Source organism: Sorex araneus, chromosome X (assembly GCF_027595985.1).
Source record: "Sorex araneus isolate mSorAra2 chromosome X, mSorAra2.pri, whole genome shotgun sequence".
NCBI classification, from domain to species: domain Eukaryota; kingdom Metazoa; phylum Chordata; class Mammalia; order Eulipotyphla; family Soricidae; genus Sorex; species Sorex araneus.
The window spans coordinates 137,345,496-137,370,968 of NC_073313.1; the positions used below are offsets into that span (position 1 = coordinate 137,345,496).

General features: G+C 40.9%; 2 protein-coding genes across 2 annotated transcripts in view; one reads left to right on the forward strand and one right to left on the reverse strand.

Annotated features, from left to right (window-relative positions):
* The window catches only part of UPRT (uracil phosphoribosyltransferase homolog), an 85,857-nt gene extending 60,748 nt beyond the window's left edge, over positions 1–25,109 (reverse strand). Inside the window, exon 1 of the mRNA XM_055121379.1 lies at positions 25,039–25,109. The gene's annotated coding sequence lies outside the window, so the exon portion shown is untranslated. The remainder of the gene's footprint in view (positions 1–25,038) is intronic.
* Positions 25,020–25,473, forward strand: part of ABCB7 (ATP binding cassette subfamily B member 7) — a 149,287-nt gene continuing 148,833 nt past the window's right edge. Inside the window, exon 1 of the mRNA XM_004620914.3 lies at positions 25,020–25,187. Within this exon, the coding sequence (XP_004620971.1) occupies positions 25,020–25,187 (168 nt within the window). The remainder of the gene's footprint in view (positions 25,188–25,473) is intronic.

Sequence of the window (25,473 nt, forward strand, 5' to 3'; positions counted from 1 at the left end):
ACCAGTATCTGAAAGGGCAGAAGAAACTGCTATACAAACTCCACCCAACTCTCCCTTCCCTGGGAGTGCAGCCAAAGTTGATATCCAAACCCAGTACAGCTTGCCTGTACCTGGAAGGGCAAACGAATATGATATCCAAGCTCCACCTAGTTCTAAGGACCCTAAGAGTACAGTCAAACCTGATGTCCAAACTGCACCCCATTCACTAATGCTTGGAGTGCAACTGATCCATTTGGTGGAACTGTTGTAGCTCACTGATGGGATCTCCACGAGCAAAACCCAAACCAGTTAAACTATGACGTTCATAGGTACAGAGGCAGGCCTGCTGATGTGATAGCTACCCATCCCAACAGCACTTCCTCCATCTCAAGAAAAAATGAAAGAAGTTTTAAGTTAGATCCAAGGAACATGAAAGGTTAGACACAGGTCTAGGAATCTCTGTTTATAGATTGCGCCAAACTGTCATTCATAACTATATAAACAATGGATAAAATAAATATGTCCATTGTGCACCAGGGGACATTATTAATCTGAAGTCTAACCATTCAATGTTTAAGAAACTTTCACTTGCAATCACTTCTGGACAAACACAAGCCTAAACTCTGCAGCTGCCACCCAGGTACTTCAAAACGGATGATAGTGCTTCAGTAGTTGTCAGAAAATGATTAGTTTAGGCAACTCACAGACCTTTTCAAGTTCAACACATATCACAGGATCATAGAACTGTATCCTCTTGGTCATCGTTCAGATCTTATTAAATATAATGGCCTCCCCAAATATAATGCCTAGACACATGGGGATCAAAAAAAAATTAATCAAACTTCAGCAGCAAAGGTCCACCTCCAAATTTGTCACAGGTCTATCCAGACTGTAACATTATCACACAACAGGTTTCTGCCCAGAACAGCTGAATTTGGCTCTACTCTTGCGGCCGGCCTGGAACAGACAAATGGAAAACCCCCAGTAGCTCCGAGATCATCTTACTGAAATGTGGTGACTGGGTGCTTTGTATCACAATCCTCAGTTGCTTCTCGGGCTGGCTGGACTATAACATGATATCAGGTGCCAGGCCACATCAACAGTGATCTTGGTTCATAGCCCAGACTTGCTAGACCACAGAGCTGAACAGCTGTAGAGCTTTAGCAACTACAAATACACAGTGGCCATGCAGTCTCTTACAAACTCAGAGTCAGAGGCACCAGTCAATTTTAAGAGCAGGAGCCCTGCATCACTTTTCAAACTAGTTTATATTTGCAGCTATACATCTTAACACCAAGTAGTACCAGGAATCCTGAAAAAATTAAGAAATCTAATCATATCAACAGATAGGGAAAATGTCCAGGACCATCCCCATCTACATCAGAACTTTGTAATTATCATTTCCAAAGAGTAATTATTGTATAAATAAATGATACGGAGATATCAGTGGAAGAAGCCATCACTGAATTTGAAGTTTAATTTTAAAATGCAAAACATCATCCAAACAAACCTGAAGGAATTAAAGAGCACAGTAGATGAGATAAATAACACAGTAACAAAACTCAAAAGTAGGATGAAGTTGAAAGTTGCATCAGAAATGTCAAAAATATGGTATTTATGCTGTGTTTGTTGGGCTCCTGGGGCATATTCCAGAAGTGGTATTGCTGGGTCAAATGGTAGCTCAATTTCTAGTTTTCTGAGGAATGTCAATATTGTTTTCCAAAAAGGTTGGACCAGTTGGTATTTCCAACAACAGTGAAGGAGAGTCCCTTTCTCCCTGCATCCATGCCAGCACTGGTTGTTCTTGTTCTTTTTGATGTGTGCCAATGTATGTGGTGTGAAATGATATCTCATTGTTTTGATTTGTTTCTTCCTGGTGGTTAGTCATGTAAAGCAGTTTTCAAGTGCTTTTTGGCCATTTGAGTTTCCTCTTTGAGGAAGCTTCTGTTAATTTATTCATCATATTTTTTGATGAGGTTGGATGTATTTTTCTTGTAAAGTTCTACCAGTACCTCCTGTAGCAGAAACACCATGTGCATTTCTATGATCATTGCAGCACTATTCACAATAGCCAGAATCTGGAAAAAGTCCTAGTGCCAAGAACAGCTACTGGATAAAGAAAATATGGTATTTTCTTTAATTTTTAATTGTTTAGAAATTCCATTTCTAAACAATTGAATACTATATAGCTGTTACTAAATTGAAGTCATGAAATTTGCTTATAAATGGATGGACATGGAAAGTATTATGTCTATTGAAATAAGTCACATAGAGAGGGACAGACATAGAATGACTGCATTTATTTGTGGGATATAAAACCATGGTATGAGACTAATATATAAGGCCAGGAAAAACAGGGGTCAGGAGGACTGGTCAGTGGTTGGAAGCTTGCCACAAATGTGTGTGGAGCAAAGGGCAGTTAGGATAGAAAAGGGACCAGTATGACAATAACAGCTGGAAATGTCACTCTGGAGAACTGAATGCTGAAAGTAGGCAAAGGGATATGCATGATGACCTTTCGGTGTGTGTACTGCAAACTATAATGCCCAAAAGGAGAGAGAAAGAGACAGAAACAGAGACATAGAGAGATAGAAAATGCCTGATATATAGAGGCAGGCGGGGGTTGAGGGGTGGGAAGGAAACCGAAACTGGGAACACTGATGAAGGGATGTGTGCACTGGTGAAGGGACAGGTGTTGGAACATTATATGATTGAAATCCAATTATCAACAACTTTGTAACTGTGTATATAACTGGATTCAGTAAAAAATATTTAAATAAATTTTTTTAAAAAGTGGGCTGGAGCAATAGCACAGCGGTAGGGCGTTCGCCTTTCACGCAGCTTACCCGTGTTCGATTCCTCCGCCCCTCGCGGAGAGCCTGGCAAGCTACCAAGAGTATAGCACCCGCACAGCAGAGCCTGGCAAGCTACCCGTGGCATATTGGATATGCCAAAAATAGTAACAATAAGTCTCACATTGAGAGACGTTACTGTGCCCGCTCGAACAAATCGATGAACAACGAGATGACAGTGACATTGAGAGTTTTTAAAAAGTAATGTGAAAAATAAAGCACATGGCAATATAAGTAGAGAAGATGAAATTATGTTTTAAAAAGAAAAATAATGAAGACGTTTAAGATATTGATGGGATAATATCAATATTAACATCAACATAGGAGTTCCAGAAAGAGAAGAATATTAAATAATTCTTTAGTAAGAGCATAATAATACATACAAGTCTTAAAATGTAAGAAATATATATATTAATTAAGGAGATTCATAGAATGCTAGAATTATATATGGAAAAACTTGGAAGGGAAAATAAACTAAGAATAGTAGGTTTCATTGCATAATAATCTCAAAACTAAATAAGGGCAAGTTACATGTGAAGCAATAATGGCAGGTTACCATAAAATATCATTATCAAAACATAAGTGAAGAAAAAAAGGAAAATATGTTAAGCTACCAAACCCTCCAAGTTCCTATAGGGAAAAACTAGAAGCCTATGCAATAGTACAGAGGATAGGGTACTTACCTTGCATGTAGCTGAACTGGGATCAATCTCTAACATCAGATATAATCCCTGAGTACCTCCTGAAGTGATCTCTGAATGCAGAGCCAAGAGTAACCCTGAGCACTGCCAGATGTGAGCCCAAACTAAAACAACAACAACAACAACAACAAAATCAATGAACTGGGCATAGAAAAATAATACAGTGGGTAACGTGCTTGCCTTGCACATAGCCAACATCCTCAGCATCACATGTTTCCCCAGCATGGCCAGCAGTGATCCATAAGCACAGAACCAGGAGTAATCTCTGAGCACATCCAATTATGGCTAAAAATTCCAAAAGTAAAAAAATTCAATGCGTTCCTTTATGCCAGTAATCTCTCTAGATGTCAATAAATTGAACTCCTCTATCAAAAGACACAGAGTGACTGGATAGATTAGGAAACAAAATCCATTCTTCTGAAGCAAGATAACCACGGTTCAAAGTGAAAAGCTAGAAAGATATTATACAGGCTATACAGGCTATTAGTAAGCAATAACCACAACAAAACAGGGTCTGTCATACTTGTATCAGACCAAGTAATATTCAATCTAAAGACAGTAATGAAAGATAGAGATGCACATTACATAATGATTAAATAATGAATAGATAAAGAAGACTTAACTCATTAAAATATAGCACCAAATGAAGTGGCAACAAAGTTCTCAGAACAACTACCAACAGAGCTGAAGAGCTACACTGATGGCAATACAACAATGGTGAATATTTCAGCACTGCCCATCTATTGTATAGATAAATCAGATGCAAAATTAATAAGGAAAGGGCTGGAGTGATAGCACAGTGGGTAGGGCATTTACCTTGCATGCGGCCGACCCAGGTTTGATTCCCAGCATCCCATATGGTCCCCTGAGCACCGCCAGGGGTAATTCCTGTGTGCAGAGCCAGGAGTTACCCCTGTGCATCGCCGGGTGTGACCCCCAAAAAATTAATAGGGAAGTAATATCTCTAAATGGATAACTGGAAGATGTGGGTCTAATAGACTTGTATAGAGCCCTCCATTCTCCAAAAACAAAATACACTTTCTTCTCTGGTACATATGGAAAATTCTCCAGGACAGACCACACACTAGGAGCAATACAAGTGCTCATAATGTCTACAAAGTAAAAATAATTTCAAGTTTCTTCTAATAGGACATTAAGGTGAAAATAAGCCAAAAAGGGAAAATCTGATAAAGTTCCACCAATTCACAGTGCACAGTGATGTTGAACAACTATTGAGTCAAAGAACAAATAAAAAGTTTCTTTGAAACAATTGAGAAAAAAGTTACAAATTATGAGAAATATTTGGACACAGAGAAAGCAATTTTAGGAGGGAAGTTAAGAGTGAAATGAGTTTATATCACAAAACAGAAATCAGGCAAGTAAATGAAATCAAATGTACTCAAATCAGAAGAGTCAAATTATTACTGTTTGCAGATGGCATGAGCTATACATAGAAGATACTAAAGCCCCCCTAAAAAAATCCTGCTATAAACAATAAACTAATTTAAGTATATGTGCTTATGAATGGAAATTCTTGAGCACATGGGTAGTGCCAATGGAGGTAACATCAAAAACACAACTGTCAATTTACAAATAATGGGGGAGGAAAGTGGACATGAGGATGGGTGGGAGTCATGAGTACTTTAGTTATAGGTAAGGACTATAACTTTCTACATTAATACCAGAATCTTGATTATTGTAACCCTATCACTTAAGCTGTCACTGTTACTGTCACTGTCATCCTGTTGTTCATCAATTTGCTCGAGAAGGCAACAGTAACGTCTCCATTGTGAGACTTGTTGTTACTGCTTTTGGCATATTGAATACGCCACGGGTAGCCTTCCAGGCTCTGCCATGTAGGCGGGATATTCTCGGCAGCTTGATGGGTTTTTCAAGAGGGACAGAGGAATCAAACCCGGGTCAACCGTGTGCAAGGCAAACTCCCTACCTGCTGTGCTATCGCTCCAGTCCAGTCCAAACACTAATATATACATATATATGTGCACATATATAGACACAGACTATATGCAGTAAATTGTAAAATCTTACAAGAAATGGGAAAATTCTTGAGATCATACAATTTTAGAATGAATGAGGCCCATTGTTATTACTGTTACTGGACTGATGGACTTGAACTGTTACTGACTGGATTCCATGGGACGTAAAAAGACCCTGTGGTCGCCCACCTCCTACGAGATGGTCAGACTTCTTCATCAAAACCCTGAATGAATAGTTTAAGGTGCTTTGTGTTTCTGGAGCGAGCAGATACCATTGGGTTACACTAGCATGCGACAGGGACAAATGAAGACGTTACTGGCACCTGCTCAAGCAAATCGAAGATCACAGGAAGACAAGTGACAAGTGACATACAGTTTTAGGTTGATCATTAAATCATGCAACAGCTCTACTTGCAAGTAAGGAAACTGAAACCCTAATCAAAAATTGCCACCAAAAATGAAATGCAGTACCTGTTGTTATTATTTTTATAAAGACTTGTACAAAATCTTAAAAATGATCCAATACCTATTCCTCTTATACTATTACACATATTGAAGAAGAGAGAATGCTTATAGGGGGCTGGAGCGATAGCACAGCGGGTAGGGCATTTGCCTTGCACGCGGCCGACCCGGGTTCGATTCCCAGCATCCCATATGGTCCTCTGAGCACCGCCAGGGGTGATTCCTGAGTGTAGAGCCAGGAGTAACCCCTGTGCATTGCCAGGTGTGACCCAAAAAAAGCAAAAAAAAAAAGAGAGAATGCTTATAAAAATTTATGAGGCCAATATTTTTTTATTAATACAAAAAGCAAGGGCATTGGACCGGAGAGATAAATAGTACAGCATCTAGGGCACTTGCCTTGCATGTGAGATACCCAAGTTTGATCCCCACCATCCCATATGGTCTCCCGAGCACTAACAAGAGTAATTCCTGAGTGAAGAGCCAGGAGTAACCCCTGATTATCTCTGGGTGTTACTCCCCAAAACAGAGAAACAAAAAGCAAAGGATTTAAAAAGAAGCAAAAGAGCAATACGAATAAATAAATGCAACTATACTCAACCAAATCTTTATAGTAATTGATGTAATAAGATTACAATAATGTTAATATTTATGGTTTTAGTATGTAATATTTCTCTATGACCACCAGTACAAAGTACCAAAGACCCTAGAGTGCTGTCCTTATATTACTCGGTTGACCTCTTCTCCAACAGTTAACCTCTTTACCCCACCACTTGGTAAATTCAGTTCTGTAGTAAAAAGTCCAAAGATTGTTATCATTGGGACTGTCAACTCCGTTGCTTTATTTTGCTATATACTACATATGAGAGATACTCTGGCATTTTTCCTCTCCCTCAGACATTTTTCTTTAGCATAGTCCTTTCTAACTCCATATCATAACAAAATGATTATTTCATCTTTTCTCATAGTTGAGTGGTATTTCATTGTGTATATATACCGCAGTTTCTTTGTCTACTCATCTGTCACTGAACATTTGTGTTGTTCTAAATTTGGCTATTATAATTGTGCTGCGATAAACATAGGTGTATACACACCATTCAGCATTATTTAATATTCTTAGGATATCTGCCAAGGAGTAGAATGGATGGGTCATCATCATCATCATCATCATCATCATCCCGTTGATCGTCGAATTTCTCGAGCGGTCTCAGTAACATCTCCATTCGTCCAAGCCCTGAGATTTTAGAAGCCTCTCTACTCGTCCTTCCAATGATGCCGTATTGGAGGCTCTTTCAGGGTCAGAGGAATGAAACCCAGCTTGTTACTCGTTTTGGCATATTAATACACCATGGGGACCTTGCCAGGCTCTCCCATGTGGGCAGAAAACTCCTAGTAGTTTGCCAGGTTCTCCCAGAGGGAGAAGTAGGCTATAATATATTGCGCAGCCGCAAAGGGGCCGCACACTTCCAGGAGCTGGCTTTTAAGTCTCTGGATGCTGGCCGTTGTCAGGATTACATGGTGCCTCCTCGAAGGGGATGGGCTCCAGCTTCCCTCCCCACCCCGAGCAGAGCTACCAGCAGCTGAAGACCTCTGGAGCCTTGCCACAGCCATGCTCAAGGCCCCTCTCCACACGTTCGGATGAGCCTCACGCATGAAGGAACCGGCAGAGGAATCCAGGTGTGTGGGACCCGGGGCTGAGACCTCCAAGGCTGCTCGGATCAGAACTGGGCCTCCTTCGCCCAGATTTCCCATCTCCCAGTAGCTAGGCAGTCACACCCAGGGCCTGCCCCGGTGCTGTGTAATCCTGTCAACAGCCGGCATCCAGAGACTTAAAAGCCAGCTCCCGGAAGAGAGCGACACAGAGAGTCTCTTGCCTGCACGCCTGACTGTCTTCCCCGGAATGGGTCATATTAGTGAAATATTTTTTTATGTGCAGCACCATTGACACTAGCCAGAATCTGGAAACAACCCAAGTGCCCAAGAACAGATGACTAGATAAAGAAACTATGGTACATCTACACAATACAGCTGCTAGGGAAAGTGAAGTTATGAAATTTGTTTACACATGGATGGACATGGAGAGTATCATAGTGAGTGAAATAAGTCAAACGACAGACAGAACATGATTGCACACATTTGCAGGATATAAAAGAAATACATAGTATGAGATTAGTACCCAAAGACAGTAGAAATGAAGGCCAGGAGGACTGGTCCATGGTAGGAAGCTTGCCACAAGTGGGGGCAGGGGAAGGTTACAGTTAAGACAGAGAAGGGACCACTATAATAATAATGGTAGGAAATTTTCATTCTGGACAAGAAGTGAGTGTTCAAAGGATGTACAGTGATATATATGATACCTTTCAGTATCTGTATTACAAACCACAATGCGTATGAGGAGAGACAGAAAAAGAGAGCAAGACAGAGATAAAGACACAGAGAGAGAGAGAGCCTGCCATAGAGGCAAGTTAGGGGATGGGTGGCAGAAGGGAAACTGGGACATTGATGGTGGGAAATGCACACTGGTGAAGGGATGGATGGGTATTGGAACATTGCATGAGTAAAACCCAATCATGAACAACTTTGTGTATATCATGATGATGCAATAAAAAAGAAATTTAGAAAAGAAAAAGCTAAAACAAAATCACAAGTGAGTGCTGCATTTGTCAAAATTTTCTTCATCTAATTATATGATAAGCTGACTTTTATCTTCCCTTTGTTGATATGGTGTTGATATGCTAGCCAGTGAGCTAGCATAGTGGATAGGTGCTGGCTTTGCATGCAGCTGACCCAGGTTCTATCCCCAGCACCCCATATGTTCCCTTGAGCTCTGCCAGGAATGATCCCTAAGCACCAATCCAGGAGAAAATCCTGAGCACTCCCAGGTGTGATTTCCCCCCACTGCTCACACCCCTGCTCCCAGAAAGAAAATGGGCAATTGAAATAATAATAATAATAATAATATTTAACTTAACATACCAGATATATTCAGTAGAATAGTAAAGTTACATGGAATTTTCTTAACCTAGGAAGTGTGCTTTTCAAAAATAATGTAAACCATGAAAACCAATTTCTAACATGTATATGCGTATACATACATATATATGTGTATATATGCATGTGTGTCTGTGTGTAAAGAGCATTTCACCTGGGCATTCTTAAGCCTACTGAAAGAACACCTGTTAGACCCCATGCTTTATAACTGTTGTCTTTATTTTCAAGACAAATACCACTTAAATAGGGAGTAAAAATAAACAGAGAGAGGGACACAGGGACACTTCCAGTTGGGTGGTATGTTGTGGAGGAGAAAGCTTGGGGAATTTATCTGTGGCTCTTCTCCTAGGAAACAGGGTGCTGTGATGGGAAAGGAACAGACGAGGTGGCCCTCCCTTCTACCGCTTCTCAGCTGGCCTTGTTTTATTTTGGATTTTGGGTCACACCAGGCAATGTTCAGGGGTTACTTCTGGCTCTTTGCTCAGTAATTACTCCTGGTGGTGCTCAAGGAACTATATGGGGTGCCAGGGATTGAACTCAGGTCGGCCAAGTGCAAGGCAAATCCCCTACCTGTTGTTCTGTCACTCTGCCCCTGGTCTTGCTTTTTTTTGTATATTGATTTTCTTACCATTAAATTTAAATAATGCCACATACTTCCCCTAAGAGCTGTTTTTCAACAAATTATGTAAAGTAAACTAGCACAGTTATCTGTTGTGTGTTAAACTGAAATTATTTCTGGCTTACTTGTTGTTTTCTTAATGTTTAAAGTCCTTAGTGAAATTTGTTCTATCCCGGTAGTAAAAGGTAATTCAAAGAGGTACAGATCCTTAAAGCAGTCTGAGAGTCATTAAATGCATTTTCAGGATCATTTTAGGTTTTTGTGTGAAGGTCCAGAAGAAAATTTGCTGTAGTGGCATTTTCTACCTACCAAGTGAAAGGAAAACAACTCTTGTCTACTATTCCTACTATTTCCCTATATCTTTGTAAACTTAGAGTGCATTTTTTTCTGAAGCAACAATAGATGTCCAAAAAAAGAGAAGTGAAATGTGTTGAGCAGACATTAAGGAGATGGAGACAGTCATGCTTGGAACACACAGAAATTACTAAATTTATTTAATTACATAAATAATTGCGCAGAAAACCCCATGGCTAGTTATGGTGCCAAAGAGAACACCACTAGCAACTGAAGATTCTATGCAGTGTCTTTCTTTATAGGACTGGAGCAATAGCACAGTGGGTAGGGAATTTGCCTTGCACGCAGCCAACCTGGGTTCAATTCCTCCATCCCTCTAAGAGAGCCCGGCAAGCTACTGAGAATATCCCACCTACAGGGCAGAGCCTGGCAAGCTCCCTCTGGTGTATTTGATATGCCAAAAACAGTAACAAGTCTCACAATGGAGATGTTACTGGTGCCTGATCGAGCAAATAGATGAACAACGGGATGACAGTGCTACAGTGCAGTGGAGTTGATATGGTGTATCACATTAATTGATTAATTGAGCTGCATGAAAGCTCCACTCCTTCATGATTCTAGCTAAGAACTTGTCAATCTTGTTTAGCTTATAAAAAAACAACCAGTTTCCTGATAACATCTACTCTTTGCGCTACTGTCTACATTTCTATATCACTGATTTATGATCCTATGTTTATTATTTCATTCTACTTACTCTAGGATTCTGCTTTGTTCTTTTTCTGTTTTCTCCAGCTGTGAGGTTAAGTTCCTAATTTGAGATTTTTCTTATTTTCTAATGTAAGACTATACTGCTATGAACTTCCCTCTAATTGCTGTTTGCTGTGTCCATAAATTCTTATAGTTCATGTCTTTATTCTCATTTTTTTCTTCACAGTTTTATTTTATTAAAGCACCATGAATTACAGTTTTTCATAGTTGGATTTTTGACATACAGTGTTCCATCATCAATCCCTCCTCCAGTGTTAACTTCCCTCCACCAGTGTTTCCGGATTCACTCTCCTACCCATCCACCCCAGCCCTAGCTGTCATCTTGACAGGCACTTTTTAACTTTGTTATTAAAAGTTATTCTCACTTTTTGAGGAAGGTTTTTACTTCCCCATTGTCTTCCTTTTTGACCTAAAGCGTTTTAAATCATATGTTTTTCAATTTCATAGCGTTAGAGGTTTTGTTTTGTTTTTTTGGCTTTTTGGGTCATGCCCGGCGGTGCACAAGGGTTACTCCTGGATTTGCACTCAAGAATTATTCCTCGAGGTGCTCAGGGGACCTTATGGGGCGCTGGGAATCGAACCCAGGTCGGCATCTTGCAAGGCAAACGCCCTACCAGCTGTACTATTGCTCCAGCCCCCCAAAGTATTAGAGTCTTTCCTCTCTCTTTATAGTTACTTTATATCTTCATGACATTATTTATGGTCTGAAAAGATACCTGACATAGTTCTATTTTCATGACTTAATGGACACTCAGATTGTGCCTTGAAACGTGATCTGTCCTGGTTAATGTTCCATGAGCCCTAGTGAAGTATCTATATTAGACTTTTGAGGGTAGGAGGCTTTGTACAGTCTATTATCCCAATTCTTCTAATTCCTCATTTAGAGTTCCTAGTACTTCATTGATAATCTCTCTGGTTCATTTGTCCAATAAAGAAAGTTATTGTTAAATTTGTCCTGCTACTATTGCATTCGTGTGTATACATCTCAGATCTATTAGCAATTGCGTTATAGAGTTTGCTGCCACTGTTATGCATTGGTGTTGATAAGAGATAAATTCTATTGACCTATTGATCTTGTTACCAATATTAAATGTTCATCCCTATCTCTTATTACCTTCTTTCATTTTAATGCTTTTTGGTTTGATACAAGCACGGCCAACCTGCTTTTTTCTGTCTACTATTAGTCTGTGTGATTGTTTTCTGATCTTTTATTCTAAGTCTGAGTTTATCATAAGAATTTAAGTGCATTTGTGAGCAGTTGAAGGTTGAATTTAGTTTCCTCATTCATACAGCCTTTCAGTAGAGGAGTTTAATCCTTTGACATTTATCAACATTTTGTATATGAAGAAATTTGTTTACCATTATTTAGTGAAGATTTTTAGTGTTTTTACTACTTGACCTTAGCTTTCTTTAGCTTTTACTTAGTTTTTCTACTGTAATTTTGATTCTAATCTTTTATGTTATTATCTGCTTCCATTTATTTTATTTTTTTTTTATTTTTTTTTTTATTTTTTTATTTTTTTTTTTTAAATTTATTTATTTTTAATTAGAGAATCACCGTGAGGGTACAGTTACAGATTTATACACTTTTGTGCTTATACTTCCCTCATACAAAGTTTGGAACCCATCCCTTCACCAGTGCCCATTCTCCACCACCCGTAAACCCAGTGTCCCTCCCACCCTCCCCAATCCCATCTCCCCCCCACCCCACCCTGCCACTGTGGCAAGGCATTCCCTTCTGTTTTCTCTCTCTAGTTAGCTGTTGTGGTTTGCAATAAAGGTGTTGAGTGGCCGCTGTGCTCAGTCTCTAGCCCTCATTCAGCCCGCAACTCCCTTCCCCCACATGGCCTTCGACTACAATGTAGTTGGTGATCGCTTCTCTGAGTTGACCTTTCCCCGGAACGTGAGGCCAGCCTCGAAGCCATGGAGTCAACCTCCTGGTACTTATTTCTACAGTTCTTGAGTGTTAGTCTCCCACTCTGTTATCCTATATACCATAGATGAGTGCAATCTTTCTATGTCTGTCTCTCTCTTTCTGACTCATTTCACTCAGCATGAAACTTTTCATGCCCATCCACTTGACTACAAAATTCTTGACCTCCTTTTTTCTAACAGCTGCATAGTATTCCATTGTATAGATGTACCAAAGTTTCCTCAACCAGTCATCCGTTTTGGGGCATTCGGGTTTTTTCCAGATTCTGGCTATTGTAAACAGTGCTGCGATGAACATACATGTGCAGATGTTGTTTCGATTGTACTTTTTTGCCTCTCTGGGATATATTCCCAGCAGTGGTATTGCTGGGTCAAATGGGAATTCAATATCTAATTTTTTGAGAGTCGTCCAAATGCTTCCATTTATTTATTCTTTACTTTCTCGTGTTTTTGCCTTGAAGTCACTGTGCCACTTATATCTGAAATTCTAACTTCATTTCTGCATTCCAATGTAAATATATAGCTCCGTCTGTGAGTCCCCTTATGTTGTCTTCATAGTTTCCTCTTTTATGACTTTTATGAACCTTACAGCTTCTGAATGGAGTTCTCTTTATTTTTACAAAAGACCATTCAGTATTTTTTGAGATCTGGTTTAGAGGCAATGAATGACCTCAGCTGTTTGTTTATCTGAACTGTTTTTATCACTCCCTCAGATCTGAGTGATAACCTTAAAGGGTAGATGATTCATATTTAGAGCTTTTCTATTTAAATGTGTTATTCTACTTTATTTTTCCATGTACATTTTATTTGGGAAATTTTATGTGAGTATTACAAGTCTCCTTTGATACTCCTTTGATACTTTGATATGGCATCTAATCCTTGGTTCTTGCCATTTTTAATTAACATGTGTCTCGGTGTTCTTCTGTTTGGGTTTATTTTGTTTGGCACCCTTTGGGTCTCCTTGATTAATGCACCAGTCTTCCTCCTCAGATTAAAAGAATTCTCATCTATCACTGCTTGTACTAACATTTCTTCTTCCTTCTCTCTTTCCCTTCTAGAATTACTATGATGCTGAAATTGTTTCTATTGGTGTTGTCAACAAAGCTCTTAAATTCTCTTTACTTAACTTTTTTTCTGTTACCTCTTTTTTGTTGATGATGCCTATAAAGGTATGTATAGGCCACTGATTTGGTTTTAAGCTTGTTCCATATTGCTTCTGAGAACTGCTACTATATTACTAGCTCCTCGATTACTGCTTGAATGTGGTCTCTAATTTTGGGGGTCTGTCTAGTGGTGCTCAGGGATCCTTGGCCTTCTCCCAGTGCTTCTCCACCAACCAGACTGGTGGTTCAATACTCTCTGAGCAAGTAGTGTTTCTGGGTGCCTGGAGTTGCTGGGGATTACCTGCACCACCAGGTGGTGTCTGAGGGTCTCCAACATTACACCCAGTGGTGTTCAGGTCATCCAGAATTTTATACAGCAATGCTCACTGAACCATGTGGATCAAACACTGGTAAGCCATATGTAAGGCAATTATCTTAACCTCTGTACTATCCCTCTGACCCCAAGGTCTTTCGTTTATTTGATAAGACTTTCTTTAAGTTAGTTGATTCTCTCCAATGATTTACTCAGACCCTTCAATTTCAAGATGATTGATGCTTTGAAATCCTCTTCAGAAAGCTTAGAACAACTTCAAATAGTTGAGGACTTTCCCTCACTGATGCAATCACATTTTCCCCTTATTGTGCCAGTACTACATGGGAGGTAAGGATGGGGCTTTAAGTAGTATTTGACCCAAGCTTTTATCTGGTGCTCCTATTCACAAGATCAGAATGGTGCTGTGACTCTGATGATTTCTGACAGCAATAGATGCCCTTTCATCAGTACCCAGGCAGCAATGGCCAGGTACTTAAGATATAGCATATTTGTGGTCAACGTTTGTTCAGACTTGAGTCTGGACCTCAGATCATGAATTCTCCACAATGCTAGAGTGATGATATTGGGAAGGCCTGATTGGCTGCTTGAGTCAATCTATCTCTCCAGCTCTGCAGACTGCTGAGTTTGAACGCATGCCAACACTTGTCTGTGCTCCAAGCTTCCTTCTCTTTTGGGGTGACCTGTAAATCACTAGCAGCTGTTTTTCACAGGAGCTCTCTCACTCACTCATTCATGCCCACCTGCTTTCTCAGCTTGTGGAGGAGTCTGTGATCTGTTCTCCCCTAGGGTACCAATTTTCTGTGCACCCTTAGGTGCTTACCTACTTCTAGCTCACCTGAGAAGCATTTGCTGATTTCTCACTCCAAATGTTGATATAGGGCCTACTTGCCCGATTACTGGGAAAAGATGAGAGGTGCATTATCTGCTGTAGTTATAAAACTTCTGGATGTCATGGTGTGCTTTCTTCCAGGGAAATGATGCCCCATTCCCTCTGTGCTTTCCAGCTCCCCAGCGGCTCAAGGGAGCCACCTATATGCAAATGTTAGCCTTGGAGTTGTTGCTGGGACTCTCATTCCTGCCTCACTATTTGGGAAGCATTCTTGTCTTAGTTTTTCCTCTCCTCTCTCTCTTTCCCCTTGCTTTTGCTCCCTCCTTCTGGGCAGGGGGATGGGATGGGGATGGGGTCTTACAGCTACTCGAACAAACGGTATGCCTCCAGATGCTGTTTCACTACTTTTCCAGGAGAAGTGGCTCCTGCACACCGTCACTGGTCTCTCTGATTTCTAATTTTAAGATCAATCTTATTGTAGGTATTGGGATTTGCGGTACTGTTAATGACACCATTTCATGCATGCAATGTTCCTACACCACATCCTCTACGTGAGTGTCAGCTTGCACCATGATCTTCATGTCCCTCATATATACCAACCCTGTGCCATAGTAAGTTAAATTCTATAGACTAGTTAGTTCTCAGATCTGATGTCTCTAGCCATTTGCTATTTCCTTATTATGCTTCTTTACATGACAACATATGAGAGCACTATCTATCTCTCCTTCTGGATGATTTCATTCAGTGCTGGATGACCTCCCAGGTCTGTCAATATAGTGGCAAATCACATGGCTTCGTAGTGTATATATACCGTACTTTATCCAATAATCTGGTTTTTGGAAATTTGAGTTGCTCCAGATTTGGGGTTTTATGAATAGTGCTGCAATATACATAACAGCACAAATAAATGTCTTTTCTGAATACAGTTTTTGGGTCCTTATGACAGATGTTGTGTTATATGGAAATGGTATTACTAAGTCAAATGAAGATTCACTCCTTAGATTTTGAGAAGTGTCCATATTGTTCTACAAACAGATTAAACCAGTTGACATTCCCACAGACAGAACAGAATGTTTCCTTTTCCCCCGCCATAATTGCTAACATTGGTTGTCTTTTTCCTTGAGGTTTGCCAGTCTCAATATTGTGAGTTAATGTTTCATTGTTGTTTTCATTTGTATTTCCCTGATGATAAATGGTGCAGATAAATAGTGATAATTTTTTTTTCACATACCTACTGGCCATCTATCCATCCATATACATTTTTAGTTTTGGTGGCTAAGCCACACTGTGTTATGCTCATAGGTTATTCCTGAATCTACACTCAGGACTCACTCCTGACTGGCTTGTGGGAAACAATATGGGATTCCAGGGATTAAACTTGGATTGTCCGGGTGCAAAGCAAGCACCTGCCCCACTGTACTATCATGCTAGCCACCTTTATATGTCTTCTTATGGGAAGTTTTATATGTCCTCTTACGAGAAGTTTTTGTTGATTAATTATCCGCATTTTTAATTGGTTTGAATTTTTTTCTTGCTAAGTTTTCAAGTTACATGTGTGTGTGTGTGTGTGTGTGTGTGTGTGTGTGTGTGTGTGTGTGTGTGTGTGTCTTGGATACATTGTCAGATGAGTGGTGGGAAATTTTTTCTCCCAGCCTAAGGAGTGTCTTTTTATTATAGACACCATTTATTTTTTCAATTCTTATTTATTTATTTATTTACCTTAATGAATCACCATGAGGTATAGTTATAGATTTGTAAACTTTCGTGATTATATTTCAGTCATACAATGTTCGAGTTCCCATCCCTCCACCAGTGCCCATTCTCCAATCACCAATGATCCCAGTATCCCTCCCACCAGCCCGACCCCATCCCCCCACCCACCCCACCTCTGTGGCAGGGCATTCCCTTTTGCTCTCTCTCTCTTTTTTTGCTTTTTGGGTCACACCCAGCAATGCTCAGGGGTTACTCCTGGCTTTGTACTCAGGAATTACTCCTGGCAGTGCTTGGGGGACCATATGGGATGCCGGGGATCGAACCCGGGTCGGCCGCGTGCAAGGCAAATGCCCTACCCGCTGTGCTATCACTCCGGCCCCCTTTTGCTCTCTCTTACACCGTTTTGGTGTTGTGGCTTGCAATAGAGGTATTGAGTGGCCATCGTTTGGTCTATAGTCTACTTTCAGCACACATCTCTCCTACCGAGCAGGCTCTCCAAGCACTCTTTACTTGGTGGTCCCTTCTCTATCTGAGCTGCCTTTTGCCCCAGCATATGAGGCCGGCTTCCAAGTGATAAAGTAATCCTCCTGGTACTCATTTCTAATATTCTTGGATGTACGTCTCCCATTCTTTTACTTTATATTCCACAAATGACTGCAATCTTTCTATGTTTGTCCCTCTATTTCTGACTCATTTCACTTAACATGATACTCTCCATGTCAATCCACTTATACGCAAATTTCATGACTTCATCCTTTCTAACAGCTGCGTAGTGTTCCATTGGGTAGATGTACCAAAGTTTCTTTAACCAGTCATCTGTTCTCAGGCCCGGGTTTTTTCAGATTCTGGCTATTGTAAACAGTCACTGTCACTGTCATCCCATTGCTCATCGATTTGTTAGAGCGGGCCTCAATAACATCTCTCATTGAGAGACTTATTGGTTGGGCATTCACCTTTCATGCGGCCAACTCGTGTTCGATTCCTCCGCCCCTCTTGGAGAGCCTGGCAAGCTACCGAGATTATCGAGACCGCGCGGCAGAGCCTGGAAAGCTACCTGTGCGTATTGGATATGCCAAAGACAGTAACAATTGTAAACAGTCTGCAATGAAAATACAAGTGCAGATGTCATTTCTACTATACTTTTTTTGCATTTCTGGGATATATTCCCAGAAGTGATATTGCTGGGTTAAATGGGAGCTCAGTTTCTAATTTTTTTGAGAAAGGTTCATACGGTTTTCCAAAAAGGTTGAATCAGTCGGCTTTCCACCAGCAGTGAAGGAGGGTCCCTTTCTTCTGACATCCTCGTCAACACTGTTTGCTTTTGTTCTTTTGGATGTGGGCCAGTTTCTGTGATGTGAGATGATATCACATTGTTGTTTTGATCTGCATCTCCCTGATGATTAGTGATGATGATCATTTTTTCATGTGCTTTTGGCCATTCGGATTTCTTCTTTGAGAAAGTTTATGTTCATTTCATTGCCCCATTTTCTGATGGGGTTGGGTGTTTTCTTGTAGAGTTCAACCAATTCCTTGTATATTCTTGATATCAGCCCCTTATCAGTTGGGTATTGGGTGAATATTATTTCCCGTTCTGTAGATTGTTTTTGTATTCTGGTCACGATATCTTTTGAGGTGCAGAAGCTTCTTAGATTAAGATAGTCCCATTTCTATCTCTCTGCTTCCACTTCCCTGGTCAGTGATGTGTCATTTTTGAAGATATCTTCAGCTTCAATGGCATGGAGGGCTCTACTGACCTTGTCTTTAATGTACCTGATGGATTCTGGTCTAATGTTGAGGTCTTTAATCCATTTTGATCTGATTTTTGTGCATGGTGTTAAATAGACGTCTGAGCCCATTTTTTTTGCATGTAGCTGTCCAGTTTTGCCAGCACCATTTGTTAAAGAGGCTTTCCTTGCTCCACTTCACATTTCTTGCTATCTTATCAAAGATTAGATAATCATATATTTGAGAGTGTGTGTAAGGATATTCTACCCTGTTCCATTGGTCTGTGGCTCTGCCTTTGTTCCAGTACCATGCTGTTTTAATCATAACCACTTTGTTGAAGAGTTTGAGGTTGGGGAAGGTGATGCCTCCCATATTCTTTTTCCAAAGTATTGCTTTGGCTATTCGTGGGGGTTTTTTGTTCTATATGAATTTCAGGAGAGTTTGGTCCATTTCTTTGCAGATTTAATGGGTATCCTTATAGGGATAGCATTGAAACTGTGTAATGCTCTGGGGAGTATTGCCATTTTGACACTATTAATTCTCCCAACCCATGAGCAGGGGACATGTTTCCATTTCCTCATGCCCTTTTTGTTTCATAAAGTAGAGTTTTGTAGTTTTTTTGTATAGGTCCTTTACCTCCTTAATTAAGCTGATTCCAAATTACTTGATTTTCTGAGGCATGATTGTAAATGGGATTGATTTTTTCATGTTGCTTTCCTCTTTGTCATTTGCTTATAAGAAAGTCAGGAAATTTTGGGTATTGATTTTATAGCCTGTGACTTTACTATACAAGTCTATAGTTTCTAGGAGTTATTTGGAGATGTTCATTCCATTGAGAGCAAATGGAAGGTCAGGGACTAGTTCGTTTTTCATGAGCATCGTCTTGTTGAGGTTCAGCTGCAGCCCGACCTTTCCACGCTCACGGTCAAAGTCAGCCAGCATTTGTGCCGCTTGGCTAATATTTGGCGTTATGAGAACGATGTCATCAGAGAAGCAGAGGTGGTGTAGTTGCCGACAGTCTATCTTCACTCCCATTGCTTCTGTCTAACGTTCATCAACTTAAAGAAGGCCTTCGATTCTGTTGAGACTGAAGGAGTCATTGAAGCCCTAGCCAAACAGGACGTTCAAACTCAGTACATCAAGATCCGCCACGAGCTGTATTACGGATTCACCACCAGCATCTCACCATTCTACAAGGAAGTGATCACTGACGTAAAGAGAGGGGTTCGACAGCGTGATACCATTTCAGTGAAACTCTTCAGTGCTACCCCTGAGAATGTCATGCGACGACTGGAATGGGAAGAAACGGGAGTGAAGATAGACTGTCAGCAACTACACCACCTCTGCTTTGCTGATGACATCGTTCTCATAACACCAAACATTAGCCAAGCGGCACAAATGCTGCCTGACTTTGACTGTGAGTGTGGAAAGGTCGGACTGCAGCTGAACCTCAAGAAGACGATGCTCCTGAAAAACGAACTAGTCCCTGACATTCCATTTGCTCTCAATGGAACGAACATCTCCGAGTGCAGCAGCTATGTGTACCTGGGTTAGAACTCAACATGAGGAACGACTTGGCGCCAGAACTGCGCAGGAGGTAGAGAGCAGCATGGAACACCTTCAAGCGTGTCAAAGAAGTGGTTAAGAGGAGGAAGAACCTCTGGCTCCGGGCACATCTTTTCGAATCCATCATTCTTCCTCCACTAAATTATGCCTTAGAGACATGGGCCCTACGAAAACAGCATGAAAACGCTATTAGGTTATCCCAAAGAGGAATCGAAAGAGCCACGCTAGGAGTATCAGGTTTCAGTCAAGTGAGAGAAGGAATCCAGAGTTCTGATCTCCATCAATGGTCAAGAATCAGGACGTTTGCCAAAGCGTCAAATCAGGGACGTTTTTATCGTTTGCCAAAGCGTCAAAAATCAGATGGGCCAGACACGTAATGCGATTCAGAGATGTCCACTGGCCTAAAGCTGTTACTGATTGGATTCCACGGGACGTCAAAAGACCGCGTGACCGCCCACCAACGAGATGGTCAGACTTCTTTGTCAAAACCCTGAATGAACGTTTTGAGGCTCTTCCTGTTCCTGGAGCCAGCAGATATCATTGGGCTACACTCACACGTGACAGGGACAAATGGAGATGTTACTTGTGCCTGCTTGAGCAAATCGAAGATCAACATGATGACAAGTGATACAAGTCATATTTTTATATTTGAAACTGTTTGTTGGTCTTGTAGCCCACTAAATTACTGTAAAGATATATTATAATTTTTGGGTTTTCTAAGCACGTCATCTGCAAATAGTATTAATTTGACTTCCTTGCCCAATTGTTATGGCAAGGATTTTCAGTACTATATTGAATAATAGTGGTGAGAGTGGTCAACGTTATCTTACCTGATCTTTGACAGAAGGATTTTAGCTTTTAATTGTTGAGAATGATGTTAATTGTAAGTTCACTGTAGTGGTTTTAACTCTATTGAGAAAAGTTTATTCTATTCTCATTATAGCTAAGTTGGGTTTTAAAAATTTATTTTGGGGTCACACCTGGCAGTGCTCAGAGCTAACTCTTGGATCTGCACTCTGGGATCACTCTTGGCAATGCTTGGGAGACCCAGGGGATTGAACTCAGGTTTCTTTGTACTAGCACAGGAGGAAACAAACACCCGGACCTCTAACCAGAAGGGAAAGATGGGTAGTCCAGCGGTGTCTTCCCCCATCTAAGGATTCAACAGTCCCGCTGCCCAGTAAAGTTCTAGAGGGGCAAGACGTCAGAATTGGGTGATCTATGTTCTGTCCTCTGGCACTATCATCACTATTATTCAATATAGTATTAGAAACCTAAAAAGCACAAATACACAGGTAAATGAAATAAATGGAACTTCCACCAAAATGGTGGAATGGACATGGACAAAAGTTCTCACTAAATTACAAAGAAAAATCAATTACATATCACAGCTGATACCTACTCAGTCTGCTTTTTCTGAGATGAACTGAATCTATATATTTGAATAACATGATCACAGACTTAAACAAAATCAGAGCAGCAGTATTGATTAGTGAATATAATCTCAAGAAGCATAGTGCACACCAACCACCATTATTTCAAAAACATTTGCCCCAGATGAAAAGAGGGCTAGACTTTACATAATGATCCATCCTTCAGACAGAGGTGAGAATCTGTGCTGTTTCCAGAAAATAAGCTCTGAGTCAAAATAAAACAAAGCTAAACCAAAAAACTGAGTCCCTATGTTTTAGTAAGACAATATACTTGCAAGAGTTGAGTCCCCTTTCTGCTACATAGCAAGGTAGTACAGACATCAATGCGCAGTGCAGATACAGGCATGTAAAGCATAACTTTGGTTGGAATATAAGTCAGAAGTGTCTAATCGGTCAGCATGCAGTTTTTCATTCTAAGCTGTTCTGAAGTCACAAGGCGTTGGCAAAAAGTGATTGATCAATTGAGGTTTCTAGTCTCTTCATTACTATCAACTTCCTGCTCATCCTCATGGTAATAGAAACAAAGGATGATTCTACCACTAAAGTCACAAGATAGTCTGCATGAAAACAAAAGAATCAAATCCAGATGCATAATCAAAAAATTTCTACTGGCAACTGTTGCCAAACTGTGATGGAATAAATGAAATAATATGACATGCCTCCATGTCCCCATAGGACAAACATAAAGGCACACTGAATTGGAGGAGGTAATATATAAAGATTTGGAAATAGTCATTATGACAAAATAAAATAAAGTCAGGGGAATTCAATGGACAAATAAAAACAATTTAAAGACATGAAATAGCTATAAGAGCACAATAAGTTCTCACCAAAGAGACTGAAGATATTAAAGGGTTACAAACAGCAATGAATAGCATATTGAATGAAATTCGATCTAGAATGGAAAGTATAACAATCTCTAACAGAGGAAAATATCCAGAATCCAAGAGTAAACAGATATTTAACAATTGAAATAAAAATTTTAAAAGATTTAGGAAAAAATGAAAATAGTTTCTATGAGAAATATTTGTATAATGCTTTGGGGAGTATTGCCATTTTGATAATGTTAATTCTCCCAATCCATGAGCAGGGGATGTTACCATTTCCTCGTGTCTTCTTTTATTTTGTGAAATAGCATTTTGTAGTTTTCTTTGCACAGATCCTTAACCTCCTTAGTAAAGCTGATTCCGAGGTACTTGATTTTCTGAGGCATAATTGTGAACGGGATTACTTTTTTTCATGTCACTTTCTTCTCTCTCATTATTTGCATATGGGAAAGCCATGGACTTTGGGTATTGATTTTATAGCCTGCGACTTTACTATACAAGTCAATTGTTTCTAGGAGTTTCTTGGGAGAAGCTTTATGGGTCTCTAAATTTAGTATCATATCATCTGTGAATAGTGAGAGCTTGATTTCTTCCTTTCCTATTTGGTTGCCCTTAATATAATTTTCTTGCCTAACTGCTATTGCTAGTACTTCCAGGATTATATTGAACAGAAGTGGTGAGATTGGGTATCCTTGTCTTGTCCCTGTTCTTAGAGGGAAGGTTCTTAATTTTTCCCCATTGCTTGCCATAGGTTTCTGGTTTCTGGTAGATGGCTTTGACTATATTGAGGAAAGTTTCCTCAATACCCATTTTTGTGAGTTTTCATAATAAACGGGTGCTGCATCTTGTCAAATGCTTTCTCTGCATCTATTGATATGATCATATGGTTTTTATTTATTTTTTATTTTTAATATAGGAGTACTGCTATTTATTCAGCCACTGGTTAAATTGTTTGAAGCAGGCATGAACTCCATATAACTTGAAAAAAACTTTTAATTTAATATCCATGAGACAGACCATTTCAAAGCTGTTCATGATTGGGTTTCCATCTTACAATGATTCAACACCCATTCCTCTATGGGAGTACATTTCTCACCATCAAAGTCCCCCATTTCCCTCCCACCATCCCTAATCCCCCACGCCCCACTCCCAGTTTTCCTCTAGTTTTGGACATTACGGTTTGCATTATGGTACTAATGGCTAGTGCTTTTATTCAGTATTTTTACTGGATGGTAAGGCTTGAGTAGCTCTGTAACTGGGTGGCAGCTTTGGGGTGAGGATGTGACTGCTGAGGCTCCTGGAAGTACAGGGAGGTGGGCGGAGGTAGCCCAGCCCAACCCACAGAAAGACCTTCTTTATTTTAAATCTGTTATTTTACATGGAGTCTTCTACAAACTCTTCAATGATATATTTATTTTTTTAAATAACTCTTCTCAAGTATATTCTTCCCTGGAAAACTAGAGTTTAAATATAAATCTCAGAATAATGAAAAGCTAAATACAAGGACCATATGCATTGTTTTACATAGTGCTCTACATAAGGAGTTCATTTGTGTGACATATTTGTGTGAAATATTTGAGAATGCAGCAATGCATATAAATTTGCTACCACAACACTGTCTCAATAGTTTCAGACAACATTTTCACTTGGAAATCCTTTTCAAAGATAACATATTTCAACGTTATTTTGCTTAATAATAATGGTGACAAAAGAAAATAAATGTATCTTTAAACATGAACTGCTCAACCTATTCACTTTACCATCCCTTAGCCAATCCAGTTGTTTTGCAATATTTAGATGTGCTGCAGAAACCAAAGGGGAGAGGTAAGAGGCAAATTCTCACGGAAAATGTGTGTGTAAAAATGTCTCAAACGTAAAAGCTCAAAGAAAAATACCCCAAAGTTTGCAATGAAGAAAAAAAGGAGCCAGATAACAGATCTTACAAAAGGGAGAATCAGTGAAACCTCCCGGAAGAAGAGCCTCCTTAGGCGGACTACTATTGATTGTTTAATCTGCCCCAAACACAAGTGTACAAGAGAGAGGATATAAGACTACGTATAGGGGAGCTGAGGTGATAGCACAGCAGGTAGGGCGTTTGCCTTGCACGCGCCCAACCTGGGTTCGATCCCCAGCATCCCATAGGGTCCCCAAGCACTGCCAGGAGTAATTCCTGAGTGCAGAGCCAGGAGTAACCCCTGTGCTTCGCCTGGTGTGACCCCTCCAAAAAAGAAAACAAAAATAAATAAAAAAGACTACATATAGGGGAGTCTGAGAGTACAGCGGGCAGGGTACTCACCCTGCATACAGCTTACTGGGACTCACTCCCAGCACCACAATCGGCGCCCCTGAGCCCTGCTAGGAGGGATCCCTGAGCATGGAGCCAGGCAGGCGTACACCCTAGGCATTGCTGGGCTGGGCCCCGAAAACAAAAACAATACATCAAAATAAACTGTATAAGGAAAACGCAGAACGAAAGGTGGAGCTGAGTTGTTCGGCGCCAGGGAAGAGCGGAGGATAGACAGCATAGGGGTGGCAGATTCTTTGAGGCATACTCATATTCCCAAGCAATTATTCATTGCCTATTCACATTGATCTGAAGTAGCAATTTCCTGGGCACCCTTATGTCATCTGGCAAATCTAAGACGAGCGGGGAAGACAACGTGGCTCGCCTTTCCCGGTTGTGTTAAGAAAAACACCTTCTTAGCAGAGCAAGAACCACCCGGGCAAAGCTTCCCATCACCAGCGCGAGGTTCCCCCCCTCCGCCCCGCCCCGCCCCGCCGCGCGCCGCGCCGCAGGGCCCGAGGCTCCGCGGGGGAGGGGAAGCTTTAAGGGAGCCGCGCTGGGTCCGCCCCCATCCCACAATCCTCTGCTCGCGGCTCCTCTTCCCCCGGCCAAGATGGCGCTGCTCGCGATACCTTCGTGGCGTTGGGCCGCCGCGGCGGCCGCTTTCGAAAAGCAGCGGCACTGTGCGGCTCTGGGGAGGCCGCTGGCGTCCGTGTGTGGCCCGGGCTCGCAGTGGATGTCGCGTCAGCTCCGGCTGTCCGGACACGCTCGAGTATCGCAGGTAAACGGCCCTTGAGTCGGCCGAGCGGGGCAGAGGACGAGGGGACCGCAGGGGACAGGTTGCCTTTGTGACCTCGGGGCCGCTAGAACGTCCCGAAGCGACGTTGGCGGAAAGCGGCCGGAGACGCAGGAATTCCAGGACATTCGGACGGTTTTTTTTTTTTTTTTTAAAGCAGAGGCGAAGAAAACCTTTGGACGGTGGCAAATGGGAACACGATCGCCTCTGTCGCTGTGTACAGGACATCTGGAGCTCGGTTGATCCCCCCCCCAGAATTTACCATTCCCCC